This window comes from Chlorocebus sabaeus, chromosome 2, assembly GCF_047675955.1.
Source record: "Chlorocebus sabaeus isolate Y175 chromosome 2, mChlSab1.0.hap1, whole genome shotgun sequence".
Classification (NCBI taxonomy): domain Eukaryota; kingdom Metazoa; phylum Chordata; class Mammalia; order Primates; family Cercopithecidae; genus Chlorocebus; species Chlorocebus sabaeus.
In genome coordinates, this window is record NC_132905.1 from 10,182,846 (window position 1) to 10,196,933 (window position 14,088).

The 14,088-nt window shown below is 38.9% G+C and overlaps 1 protein-coding gene across 2 annotated transcripts in view; it reads left to right on the forward strand.

Annotated features, from left to right (window-relative positions):
- Positions 1–14,088, forward strand: part of BCAS1 (brain enriched myelin associated protein 1) — a 113,436-nt gene that overhangs the window by 83,404 nt on the left and 15,944 nt on the right. For both annotated transcript variants that reach the window (XM_008013661.3, XM_008013687.3), the window contains one exon: positions 7,152–7,319. In XM_008013661.3, coding sequence (XP_008011852.3) covers positions 7,152–7,319 — 168 coding nt within the window. The remainder of the gene's footprint in view (positions 1–7,151; positions 7,320–14,088) is intronic.

Below are 14,088 nucleotides of genomic sequence, written 5' to 3' on the forward strand. Positions count from 1 at the left end.
AACCCGGAAAGTCCAGCTGGCTTCACCTCTCAAAATCTGTTTGTTGGTTTTGCTGCCCTTCCTTCCTTCCTTCTTTTCTTTCTTGAGCCAATCTTAGTAGCTCAGCAAAGCTAAGGTCTCTCATCATTCCAGAAAGTTCTCATGAATTACTATTTTATAGAAAGTCGAAGTTTTTATTCCAGCAACCCACAAGAAGGAACTCCACAAGACTTCTTCCCACGAACTTTAAGTTTAAAAGCTGCCCGTAAAATCTGTCGCATCTGTTAGCTTTGAGGTTCTGACTTTTCTAAAGAAAACCTTTTTGGATATTTGTGTGCAGTTGCTTGTTTAGGGAACCCTGTGTTTCCCGCAGCTCAGATGCTAAAATGCAGAGCTAATCTCTAACAGGCAAACAGAAGATATTCCATTTTCTAGTGTGAAATTTTAAATAGAAATATAAACAGGAATTAAAAGTTAAATTATTGACACCAAACAATAACACAAAAACTGATGATAAAGACATAAAATAAGGCAAAATATTTGTTAAATAAAATAAAGAAGCATTATAAAAATTGCCTTAAATGACTTAACACTACAAGTGACATTTTGATTTTTAAGGCTCAATATTTCATCCTCTTTTTTTTTGTTTGTGTGTTTGTTTGTTTTCTTGAGACAGAATTTTGCTCTTTTCACCCAGGCTGGAATGCAGTGGTGCAATCTCAGCTCACTGCAACCTCTGGCCCCCCAGGTTTGAGTGATTCTCCTGCCTCAGCCTCCCAAGTAGCTGGGATTACAGGCAGGTGCCACCACACCTGGCTAATTTTTGTATTTTTAGTAGACACAGGGTTTCACCATCTTGGCCAGGCTGGTCTCAAACTCCTGATCTCAAGTGATCCGCCCACCTTGGCCTCCCAAAGTGCTGGGATTACAGGCGTGAGCCACCGCTCCCAGCATCAGTATTTCAATTTTTGACAGCCTATCACTTGGAGGGAATGAGGCTGATGGTTGTGACGTTGATCCCATTATCTTTAGGCCATACCACCTCATAAGCCTCAGTTTACTCGTCTGTTAAATGGCGATAATAATATCACCTACACTTTAGGGTTCTTGTGAAAATTAAATGAGATAATATCTATAACGTGCTTACCTCAGTGCCTGAAATGTAGGAGGAACTCAATAATTTTAGGGATCAGCAAACTATAGCTCATGGGCCAAATACAGCCCACAAGATAAAAATGATGTTTACATTCTAGAATGGTTGATAAAAATTAAAAGAAGAATATTTTATGATGTGAATTCAAAGTTCAAATTCAGTGTCCAGAAATAAAGTTTTATTAGAACACAGTTATGCTCATTCCTTTACATATCATCTATGGCTGCTTCACTGCTAGGTAGCAGAGTTGAGTAGTTTCAACAGAGACACTGATTGGCAGGGCCTTTGCAGGAAAAGTTTGCCACCTTCTGCAGTAATTGTTAGCAAATTAGCAAACAGGAGACAACATAGTAAGTGAGCATGTCCCAGTAATCAGTGATTTTATTTCCTAGTGAAATTATACAGCTCACAGCTGACTCCGTGTCCATGTAGATTGAAGGAATATGTAAAACAGAGTTAGATTTAATTTCCACCTCCCAAATAAAGAGAGAAGGCATTAGTCAAAACAGTGTATTGTACTCTACACCTTCACAACAGGACAATTGGATGTGATTAACTATATTACAAGAGTGCTTTAAATAGCAACTTCTGGCTAAAATGTGGTTGAATTTATTCTTTAAAATTTCTCCCACCTACAACTTTCTGGAACTAATCTATCAACTGATGCAAGGCCCACTTGTATTAAAAAAAAAAAGAAGACAGAGTGATGTCAACATTTCTCAAAGTTTTTCACAGAAAGAAAAATAAGGATTTTGAAGCCTATGGAAGTTTAGTGTTTTTCCTAGAATGTGCTTCTGGTCCTATCAGAAATAAATCTTTTTTAACTCTTGAAATGATAGAATCTATCAGTTGTAGTAAAAAAAGAAAAATGTTTTGCTCATTGGTTAATTGAGTTAATGTTCTAATGAAAAAAAAAAAATTCTTTCCTTCCAATAGCCTGCAAGACCATGGAAACAGGCATTTCTGTTGCTTATCCCTCTTAATAAGTAACCTCTCAGTTGCAAGTGAAAGAAAACCCAATTCAACCTGGATTAGAAAGAAAATGGCATTTACTGGCTCTCATCACTAGAAAGTTAAACTGGTTTCAAATAAAGTTTAATTCAGGGCTCTTCCTGGGTTCAGCCTTCTTGGCCTGGCTACATTTTCAGCTTTCCAACATCACATCACTCAGTCCAAAGTAAATGAGCTATTATCAAGTAGCAACCCTACATGTCCTGGAAATTTGTTCTGTTTCACTGGCTGAAATGCATTCACACGCTGTATTTGTCAGCTTTTGCCAGGTTATGTTGCAGTAACAACCAAGTCCCAATTTTCAGTGCTTTCCAATAGCAAAGAAGTTTTTTTTTTTTTTTCCTTTTCTCACTCATGCTACAAGCCAGCTAGCAGTTGGCTTTGGCTAACCCAGTTGGCCTCTTAATGCTGAGGTCAGTAGGGAATCAACAGTCCCTTCAAAAAGGAGATGCAGTTCTTGTTGCAGAGAGAAAATAGTGGCATGGGTGAATCATGCAATGGACCCTAAAGCTTCTGCTCAGGCATGGTATATGTCATATCTACCCATGTTCCATTCACTAAAGCAAGTCACACATCAATGGACACAGGTGTGTAATTCATTTACAGGAAGGTAGGGTAAATAATTAGAGAAATAATACAATTTGCCGCGTGCTGTCATTTCTAAACCAACACAGTCAAGGAGCTCGATCATGTTGATTGGTTTAGACCTTTTCAATTGGCTTCATTCAAACTACATAGTCTTGAAGTTAGAAAAGATTCCTCTCCCAAGGCAAAATTACAATGTGTAAGCAGATGAGAGAGAATAGTTACTGAGTAGAAGAAAAATCTGTAGGAGGTCTTTGTAATCAATCACATTAGAAATCCAATCAAAATAATCTTTAAAATATTCTAAAATAAAAACCTTTAATGTTAATATGATGTTGTGCATGAAGTTTAGATGGAGGAAATCTATTTTGCCATGAATCAGTTTCCAAAAGCCACAGCTCTAGTAAAAACTGTATAACCAAATTTCAAGGGTAAGTGTAGTATAAAATTTGAGGCAGAAAGGGAGATTCTTCACTGAAATGCATATTGTCAGTATTAGATGTACCAGCCATCTTCATGCTGTCTACCATATCCTCTACAGAAATCAAGCAGGGGGGATTGAATTCTAAAATGTAGCACACATCTGACTTTAATTATGTCCATTCATGATTTCCAAAATTAAAATGTGCAGATGCAGTCATATATTCTAAAGAGGAAACAACTTTTTCCAAAGCCCTGGCCTGGGAGAAATTTGGAAAATTATCCAAATAAAAATTGAATTCTTATGTCTGTATATGCAAATCAGATCTTTACTTAGCCAAGATTGTTCTGGATTTCCACACTGGATGTCAGTGGATTTTCCTTGGCTACTAAAAGCCAACTTCTTGGCCTGACTTCAAAGGTAGTGGAAGTCTCCAGAAGTACTATAATTTTTTACCTGCTGAAATAGTTGTGTTCTGGAGAATGGACTTGTGGCCTAGGATTTATGGGTTGATACCGCTCAACATTTGCAAAGGCTCAGCAAGGGAACCACTGGCATCTAAATAGAATTGATTTACAGCGTTATTGCCATACAATCTGATCATTTTATTTATGAGTAATTTTTCCTCCAGGTCTTTGCACACAAAGAAAGAACTCATTGCCTCAAAGACAGAATGCTTCTGAACCCAAACTCCATTCCTTATCTACTTAAGAGCTATTTTCTATTTCTCCACTCTTCTACCTTAGTTTTAGGCAAAGTTGCCAACTTTATATCCCCAAAGTATTTGATCATGATTAGTCTAAGTTACTGATCTCATTTCTTTCACTAATAAGTGGCGTGGGGGTAAGTGGCTTCGCTCTGACCTGTGAAATTTAGGTACCCTGAGGTAGGAGATCAAAATGCAGATGTTTATTTTTTGTAAGTCTTTGGCTGTGACCTTCCTTCCTTCTCAGAACATTGGATTGAGGATACGATATCTGGAATTGTGGTAGCTATGTTATAACCACAAGGTAACAAATAAAATGATGAAAATCTAGCATGCCAAGAATAGTGGAGCCAAGAACAGAAAGAGTCAAAGTTCTTAGAGATATTGTGGAGCTACCAAAGCAACCCCAGAACTTCTTGTTCCATGTTTTCATTGGTTAAGCCACTATTAGATACGTTCAGTTGCCACAGAAAATGCCATCCTCATTGTAATGCCTATTTATCTGTGGTGAGACTTTGGCCAAGTCATTCAATTATTTGCTCTTTATCTGTAGAATAGGGATAATGTTATATTTCCTAAGCTGTCGAACTACTTCTTGATGCCATTTATAAAAGAATATTAAACACCCTGTACAACACCAGGCATAGTAAGAAGTAGCTATAAATATATCATCTCTAAATAATGGATATGTGCATGGTGCATAATCCAGATAATTCATGCTCATGGAGTAAATAGCTCTAACATTAACACAAATAACAACCACTAGCATTAACTGAGCACATGGTGCTAAGAACTTGACATGTATTGCCTGATTTAAGATGCAGACAACTTTCTGATGTGTATACGATCCCACTGATAACAGAGAAGACAAAAGCACAGAGCTGTTGAGCACTGAGCTTAGATTAGCACACTCATAAGGGGTACAGATGTGATTTAGAGCCCAGCAAGTTGTTCTGGAGCTTGTGCTCTATGACCACGAGTTAGACTGCCTACATTTCAGCCTCACCTGAAGAAGCTTGTGGCTCACACTTATTTTTCAGAAATGCAATTGAATTAAATCAGTTCAAAATGTGGAAATCCATGTCCACGCTCTATTACCATTCTCAGTCTCTGGTATGGCTCCAGTCTCCACCTCGTTTCCTAAAGATAGATTGGGGTCCAAAACCAGCAGCCCCGCAGCAAACCATTCCTCACAAATAGGTTTTGTTTGGCCAATCCAGCATTTTTAATCATTTAACGTCTTTAGATGGGACAGTTTGACTTTACTTTGTCATCATCCCTATCACTCGTTTTTGTCTTATGTCGGGTCAATCAGTGCTGATATTCTCTGCCTTGCCTCCTGAGGACTTTTGAGTTTATAACCCCCTGACTTCCATTTTTGTTTACAGAAAAGAAAATACTAGAAATTGTGTCAATAGCTTAAGAAAATTAATTTAGCTTAAGAAATGTGATTTAGGGCCGGGCGCGGTGGCTCAAGCCTGTAATCCCAGCACTTTGGGAGGCCGAGACGGGCGGATCACGAGGTCAGGAGATTGAGACCATCCTGGCTAACACGGTGAAACCCCGTCTCTACTAAAAAAAATACAAAAAACTAGCCGGGCAAGGTGGCGGGCGCCTGTAGTCCCAGCTACTCGGGAGGCTGAGGCAGGAGAATGGCGTGAACCCGGGAGGCGGAGCTTGCAGTGAACTGAGATCCGGCCACTGCACTCCAGCCTGGGCGACAGAGTGAGACTCCATCTCAAAAAAAAAAAAAAAAAAAAAAAAGAAAGAAATGTGATTTAGTTGCCAAATGTTGGGGTGTTCTGCATGCTGATTTGTTGATGGGCAACTCCCTGAATCAAATGACAATACAGAGACTAAGGGTTCTTCTCGATTTGGAAAATTCCGGTCATTTGCAAACCAATGGTTTGTTCTATATGATGGGAAAGAAAATGGTTCTCAGCAGACCATATTTTTGGAAACAACTGAGTCCCCTTCCCCTACCCCCTGACACCAAGAAAAGGCTCTGAGAAAGCCAGGGGTCTGGCTCAGCAAAGACAAGTGGGAAGACACCTTTGACTCTGTGACACTTTCCAGGGAGCAGCAGATGAAAACCATGCAGTTTAAAGGGCCAGATAGTAAATATTTCAGGCTTCATAGGCCGTTTGTGGTCTCCACCCCACACATTTTATCTTTTAAAATATTTCTTCCAACGCTTTAAATGCGTAAAATCCATCAGGCATGGTCACATGTGCTGATAGTCTCAGCTCCGTAGCAGGCCGAGGTGGGAGGATCCCTTGAGCCCAGGAGTTGAAAGCCAGCCTGGGCAATGTAGCGCATCTTCATTTCTTAAATAAATACATAAAATTAAAAGGTAAAGACCATCCTTAGCCCAGGAGCCATACAGAAGCAGTCACTGAGCTAGATCTGGTAGTATTTTGCCAGCCCCTGCCTCAGGAAACGAAGGAAATAATAAAAGCCTCTCCTGGCCAATTCGCTCTGTCCTGTTGCAGGGAGCAACACAAATGCAGAAACTGTCCCAGATGTGACTGGGGCCCTGTACAAATGGAGTGAGGCACTGCAAAAGAACACAAGTTGAGAGCAGAGTATGGTAGATGGGCCCTTCCATCCAAGCCGCCACAGACACTCAGAGGCAGGGGACATCGAGCCCACTAGGTACCATGGCCAGGGCCGTGAACAACTTAGCCATCATTTTCTTGCCAAGTTCATTTTTCTTCTGAAAGCATAAACTTCAATTAAGTGAAATTGCAAGTGACCGTTCTGGGGAAAAATTAGATGTCACTTAATGAGGAAGTGGATTAAACTGAGTGATTTTTACACTCTCTTTTCTACAAAGAGGACAGTTTCTTCACAGTTGCAGGGGAACTGGAAAGAGAACTGGAAGCTGTCATGGTTACCGTCTCTAAGGTTGGACTCTTAAGAAAATGATTATTCCTGGTTTCTACACAGGCCAAGTGTAATTCACCTCGGTGGCAGATTACAGAGGCGGGTTTACTAGAATAGAATGAGTATTGGGCATGCTTCAAAGGACAGTCCCCAAAAAGAACCTCCTATCTCTTCTTCCCCTTGGGGAAGGGATTTTGCCACTACCATGTCAGTGTGGCAGCTGCTTGGAAATTGGTGCGTTGTACAACATAAGCATGACTTCTCCAAGAGGTGCCTGTGTAGAAATGGTCATAGATTCAAAACTGTAGCTACTATGTGGACAGGGGGGCAACAAGAACCCCACTTTGTAAAACGTGTTTTGGGGGAATGTTTTGTTTTTCATTTTCTTATTACCTGGCAAAATAATCCAGGTGGTGTGTGAATCACCAGTAGAGATTATAAAGTCCAAGGAAGTAGAATCAACCTTACAAACAGTGGACCTCAACGAAGGAGATGCTACACCCGAACCCACAGAAGCGAAACTCAAAAGAGAAGAAAGCAAACCAAGAACCTCTCTGATGACGTTTCTCAGGCAAATGGTAAGCCCCTTACTTCCAGTATAGGAAACCTAAAGTACCTAGAGTGGCTTCTGGGAACAATGGGCTCATGCCACAGGTAGTAGGAGACATAATTGTAGACAGTAGGTATGGAATATGATTGGAATATGAATTGTGTAGTGAGAAAATTCCCTTTTTTCCTTCTGATTCAATCATACAGAAAGTCTCTGTTTATTGCTAATATTCTTTAACCCTTTAATGCCTGCTAACTCTTTTTAACAAAAAAAGAGCTGCCCTTGGGTTCGAATTTTTTTTTTAATTTCAATAGTTGCGGACCTACAAGTGGTTTGGGGTTACATGGATGAGTTCTTTAGTGGTGATTTCTGAGACTTTAGTGCACCTGTCACCCGAGCAGTGTGCACCATAGCCAGTATGCAGTCTTTTATCCCTCACCCCTCTCCCAACCTTCTCCCCTGAGTCCCCAAAGTCCATTATATCATTTTTATGCCTTTGTATCCTCATAGCTTAGCCCCCACTTATGAGTGACAACATACAGTATTCGGTTTTCCATTCCTGAGTTACTTCACTTAGAATAATGGCCTCCAGCTCCATCCAAGTTGCTGCAAAAGACATTATTTCATTCCTTTTTCTGGCCCAGTAGTATTCCATGGTGTACATATGCCACATTTTCTTTATCCACTCACTGGTTGATAGGCACTTAGGTTGGTTCCATCTCTTTGCAATTGTGAATTGTGCTGCTATAAACATGTGTGTGCAGGTGTCTTTTTCAGATAATGACTTATTTTCCTTTGGGTAGATACCCAGTAGTGGGATTGCTGGATCGAAGAGTGGATATACGTGTAGTATTTTAAGGAATCTCCACACTGTTTCCCATAGTGGTTGTGCTAGTTCACATTCCCACCAACACTGTAAAAGTGTTCCCTTTTCACCACATCCACACCAACATCTATTTTTTTTTTCAGCTTTTTAATTGCTTTTGGGTCCAAATTTTGGCATACAATAGTATCTAACTAGAAGTTACTATTACTGCTTACTTTTATTTATTTTTAAAGTTTCTTTCTGTTGGTGGCCAACGATACTGCTTTTCTCATTATGGTAATGATATGAGGTTTTCTTTGAAATACATTTGTTTACATAAAGAATATCAGGTATTTTAAGGATTATGTATTAAATAGTCCAAGTTATATAAAGATGTGGCAAAAATTCTGAAGGTGACATGTGAGTGACACAAATTTGGACAAAACTAGCTTACAGATAAATAAGGAAATGACAACATAATATTCCAATAGTGAAATATGTAACTTAGTTGATGAATTAGCCATGCTTTCAATTTGTGTAGAATAGAAAGAATGTGATAGATACATTTTACTGTTTATAACAAACCATGCACATTAAATGTCTAAGCAGCCAGGAGCTTAAATAATATAATGCAACAAAACCTAAATCAGTTGGAGAACAAAAAACAAAAATGCATGTAAAAGGTCATTAGTTTAATTCTCTTTTAATGAAAAACAAGAATTTCATTATAGTGTGCCTTTATTTTCAGGAGTATTTGGAGTTTAATCCTTTGAGAAATCAACTCTCTAATTTCACAGGCTCAACCTGTTAAGGAATTCTTTCTAGCCCACAAAACAAAACAAAACAAAACCCTTGCCAATGCGAACTGAGGCATATTAGAAATAATTGTGTTAGAAATTGTTGACAGGAATCATTTTCTTTTCTTGTTATATTCTCGTGGAGTAAAAAGTGTAGAATCAGTTGTGGGCGGCCCATATGGCCAAAACCCCATCTATCTCATTGGCCATTTGATCTGCAGTTTGGCAGTGAAAATGGAGATTAAGACCTGAGATTTTTTTAAACCAATTTTTACATGATGCCAGGAAAGAAAAGAACATTTCGTCTGTTTCTGGCAACTCATCTAACTTACAAATGGGATCCCCAAATAACTCATCATAATATTGACAGCGATCAGCTTTTCCATTTCTGGATGGAATTGAGAGATACCGAAAAAAAAAAAAAAAAAAAAGCAAATAGAATGAAGGTCTCTTCCAAGTAACCAACATGAAACTCCTTCATTTAAAACAGGGAAAAGGACAAGAAACTCCAAAGAAAGCGTGAGAAGAAAAAACAAAAAAGACCTCTAAACCACTCACAGCATCCATCTAAAACAAACTGTTAAATTCTAACAAGGTCTTATATTGCTTAAATGTATCCCCCAGAGCTATCTTTTAGATGCTGTTTGGTAAAATTTTTTGGGAGTAGAAAATGTGTAAGTCTAAATTCTGAGGGAAACAAATTGAGAAGAAAAGCGTCCTTTGGAATCAATTCGCCATAGGATAGGGATGAAGGTAGATGAGGACACTCTTTTCCCCAGCAATCCCCAATGGATTCTTAGAATTGGGTCTCATGATGTCCATCGTTCTTATTACCAGTTGCCCACGAAAAGGCCTGGGAACATGAACATTATCTTTGCAAAGTTTAAATACTGATTGTTGGAATTTCCTTTAAAATTCCAGGTATTCTAAGTATTTTTTTTTTCTTTTTCTGTTTTGCTTTCATTACAACACTATATATTATATTGTGATTAATTCAAATAAACAGATGATGAGTTTTCCAGCTTACTAAAATCCCTACCACTCCCTATTGTCACACCCAGTCTAGCTCACTCATTTATGTTACCGGCTCTTTCCCTGTGGGTATTTGGGTTTGCAACCCCTGATAGAGAACCGTCTCATTCTTTAGAACAACTTATTTGAATCATACTGTCTGGATTTATCATACTCAGATTAATCGTTGCTCAATGGATGGATATTTGGTATGTTTTCAACTTTTTGCATTTCATTCATTCACTTATTCAACAAATAATTATTGAGTGTTCATTATATTCAGGCACAAGGGGTACAACAGTGAGCGTAACAGGTGTGGTCTGTTTCCCCATGGAGAAGAAAATAGACATTTATTTTTAAGGCTATCCTCATATTCAGTGAGCACACACCAAGTGTCTTACCCACATTATCTCAATTGCTTCGCAAGCCTGTATGAAGATCCTTATACACCTACTTTTATGCACAGGTGTTAACGTCCCCATTGGGGAGATTTCTGGAAGTTGGCTCTAGCAATTATTTTTAGGAAATACTTTTTGGTAACATGTCCATGGCTTCCAAACTGATTCAAAGTCTTTGGATTTATGCAGGAAAGAAAAAACCTGCCCACAGCTTGAAAATAGAGATAACATCTTGCCCATCACTAAGGGTTTTTTGAGGTTGCAGGGGGAGGCAGGGTTGAGCCAAATAAATAAACGTTTCAAACAAATTTTGGATATTGTTAGCAAAATATCGGTTTGTTTAAATAATTGTCTTAATGGAAGAGAAAACTCAATAGAATAACGTATGCTTTGTATTCAGTTTCACCATTCACCAAATCATTGATTTTCTACTTCTATCCTTTGCATTTCTCTCCCCCCCTTTTTTTTTCTTTTTGAAACAGTCTCGCTTTGTCACCCAGGCTGGAGTGCAATGGCACAATCTCTGCTCACTGCAACCTCTGCCTCCCGAGTTCAAGCGAGTCTCATGTCTCAGCCTCCCGAGTAGCTGGGATTACAAGCGTTTGCCAACACACCTCTCTAATTTTGTATTTTTAGTAGAGACAGGGTTTCACCATATTGGCCAGGCTGGTCTCAAACTCCTGACCTCAGGTGATCCACCCACCTCGGACTCCCAAAGTGCTAGGATTACAAGCATGAACCACGGCACCCAGCTGGAGATCTTTTTCTTTCTAGAAATTTACTGCTCATAAAAATAAAAACAGAAAAAAAAATCATTTTTAAAATAACTATATTTTAGGGAAAGGAAAACAGAATCATATAAGTCCTAACAGGGTATTCAACACATAGAGATGGAGCACTTCACGAAAATTCTGCAGGCTCCTGCAAGATTTTAAATAATTGCGAGGAATATCGAAGACATCTGTCATGCCCTAAATAGGAAAAGATTCTTATACATATTAATTCAGCTGTATGTCAAGAAATTGAATATTTGAAGTGCTGGTGTATTTTTATAAAGTGAGGGGGTAGAATATTGCATTCATGTGTCCACAAAGCAGGTAGGCAGATGAAACCAGAAAGATGGTAGATAGAAATATCTAGATACAGATTTACACTTCGTCAATATTCTTAACACCTTACACATGAGCGTGCTTTCCTCCTCCAAACTATTTTCACCTACATTATTTCATTTACTCCTCCTCATATCTTTCTTTGGACCATTAGATTTGTAAGAAAATCTTTGTTGGAATAATGTTCTCGGGCTTAGAGAAATACTATGAGCTTTAATAATGGGTAAATTAAAAGTCCAAATGAGGAGGCAGCCATAAAATCAGAGGGTTCTTTTTTTTTAATTAATTACATTCAATCCAGTAAGTCTAACAAAACCTGTTGAAATGTACTATTGGAGGTGGAAAGAGGGTGGTCTGTGATGGTAGTTACAAAACAGAAAACCAAAAGTCTTCTATCTGAAATTCTTCCCTGAGCTTTAAAACATTAATACTGATTTGCTCTTTAAGGAAAGATTTCTGAAGGAAGCATTAATTTGGTGAATTCCTGTCCCTACCAATGACTTGCATCCCTTTCTACCCTAAAAGGGTCTCTGTAGTCATTCAGTACTTTTCAGTTACTGGTAGTAATAACAATGAGAGCTACCGTTTATTTACTGTGTGCTAGGCACTTTGCACGCAGTATCTCATTTATGAATAGAGAACTCCAGGAAACAAGTGCTCTGTCTGCCCCATGATGGACATGAGGATACAGAGACTCGTGAGTATTTACGGGATTTTTCCATGGTCCCAGATCTGGTAAGCGGGAGAGCCAGAATTCCAACTCAGGTTTTTTGTTTTGTTGTCATTTTGTTATTCTAAAGCTCACCCTTTGACTCATGTGTAATTGCTGCTTCCTGTGCTTCTGCAGCTGGGATTCTCAGAAAGGATATGAAGGTAGAACAACCACATGCTCCATTTTTGTGATTTCTTTAGTAGTGTGTTCTGTGGAAATACCATTTTGATGCATTGAGCTGTTGCACTTACCTAAAATGACAATAAGACAAAGGAGAAGAAGATTAATATATGGCTTACTTAAAGCTTCCACATAGATTTTTTAAATATATGTGTCGCTAAACCAAAATTTACCATGGCTGGGGAGTTTTCCTGACCAGTCCAATTCCATTTCAAGTGAGCATCTTGGTAAAATGCTAGGCTAAGATCCATTACCTTTGTTGATCCTAGAAATTTCCAGTAGATGCCGTTCCTTGGATTTGTTTTCCGGTAAACAGTATTGCAGATATACTCACCATATATTAAATTTTCAACCCAATTCTTTTTCTTTTAAATGTCAATTGTGTTTGAATTATATTGCCATCAAAATACATTAACATTCCTTTCAAAGAAATGTGAACTGACCACCAAACATTTTTGCTAGATTTTTGAATAGCTAAGTGATATACATTGGAGATGGTTCCAACATTCCTCAGAGTATCAAGCTGTAGGAATGCATGACACGATGAAAGAAATAAAAAAGGATTTCATTAATATACAAGGCGTGGATGCCACACGTAGCTTCCATCTGAACACTGCGGGCTGAAAGCCCTGAGATGCTTCACCTTTGACTCTCATGAATCAAAATTAACTCCATGAAGAAAGTTGCTCAATCACACTGGAAAATCTCTGAAATTACTTCATAGTCTTTAAACTGTTCTTCAAAGTATTAAATAGTCTCTGGAAGAACTTTAGTCTCTTTAAACAGTAACTTTGCTATTTTTGACAGCTGGAAAAAATAAGCTTCTATATTTATGGTTCCTTTGAATACGGAGTTCAACATGAATTATTCTGATTTGTCTCTGCAAAGAAAAAAGATAGATGGATAGAAGAAAAGGAGGGAAGTGAGGGAGAGAGGACAGGAGGAAGGAAGGGAGGAAAGGAAGGAAGGAAAGGAAGGAGGGAAGGAAGGAAGGAAGGAAGGAAGGAAGGAAGGAAGGAAGGAAGGAAGGAAGGAAGGAAGGGAAGGAAGGAAGGAAGGAAGGAAGGAAGGAAGGAAGGAAGGAAGGAAGGAAGGAAGGAAGGGAAGGAAGGAAAGAAGGAAGGAAGGAAGGAAGGAAGGAAGGAAGGAAGGAAGGAAGGAAGGGAAGGAAGGAAAGAAGGAAGGAAGGGAAGGAAGGAAGGAAGGAAGGGAAGGAAGGAAGGAAGGAAGGAAGGAAGGAAGGAAGGAAGGAAGGAAGGAAAGAAGGAAGGAAGGAAGGAAGGGAGGAAACAGTTGTTATTAACAGTAACTGCTGCTACAGAAGTGACTTCAGATGGACTTAATAAGATTCTAAGTCTAAACCCAAACTTCAGGCACCTTTGCATACATACAGCTTTACATGCCTCAGAATAAGCAATAAAGAAAAATCACTGAAAAATTTGAGATACTCTCTCTCTCTTCTTATTTTTTCTTTTTAAGAAGTTGAACTTCATTGCAGTAATCTCCCTGACAGCCTGGAGGTCTGTTTTCATGATGTCAGCTGAGATCAGCTGCTGTCAACACAGCCTTCTGATTCAATCCCAATTCTTCTCCAAGGGCTCTCAAAGAAATGGGGGGAAAGAAAGCAAATTGAAACCTTAAATTGGCAGAGTCCCTAATGAATGCCAAATTGAAACAACTAATGGGAAGTTTAGCATTCCTCTCTCCTAGGGGGCAAGTGAGAGAACTTTATTCTCTCGAAAGTGGTGGAGTGGTCATGCATGCCTCGTCACGTCCATTCGGTGT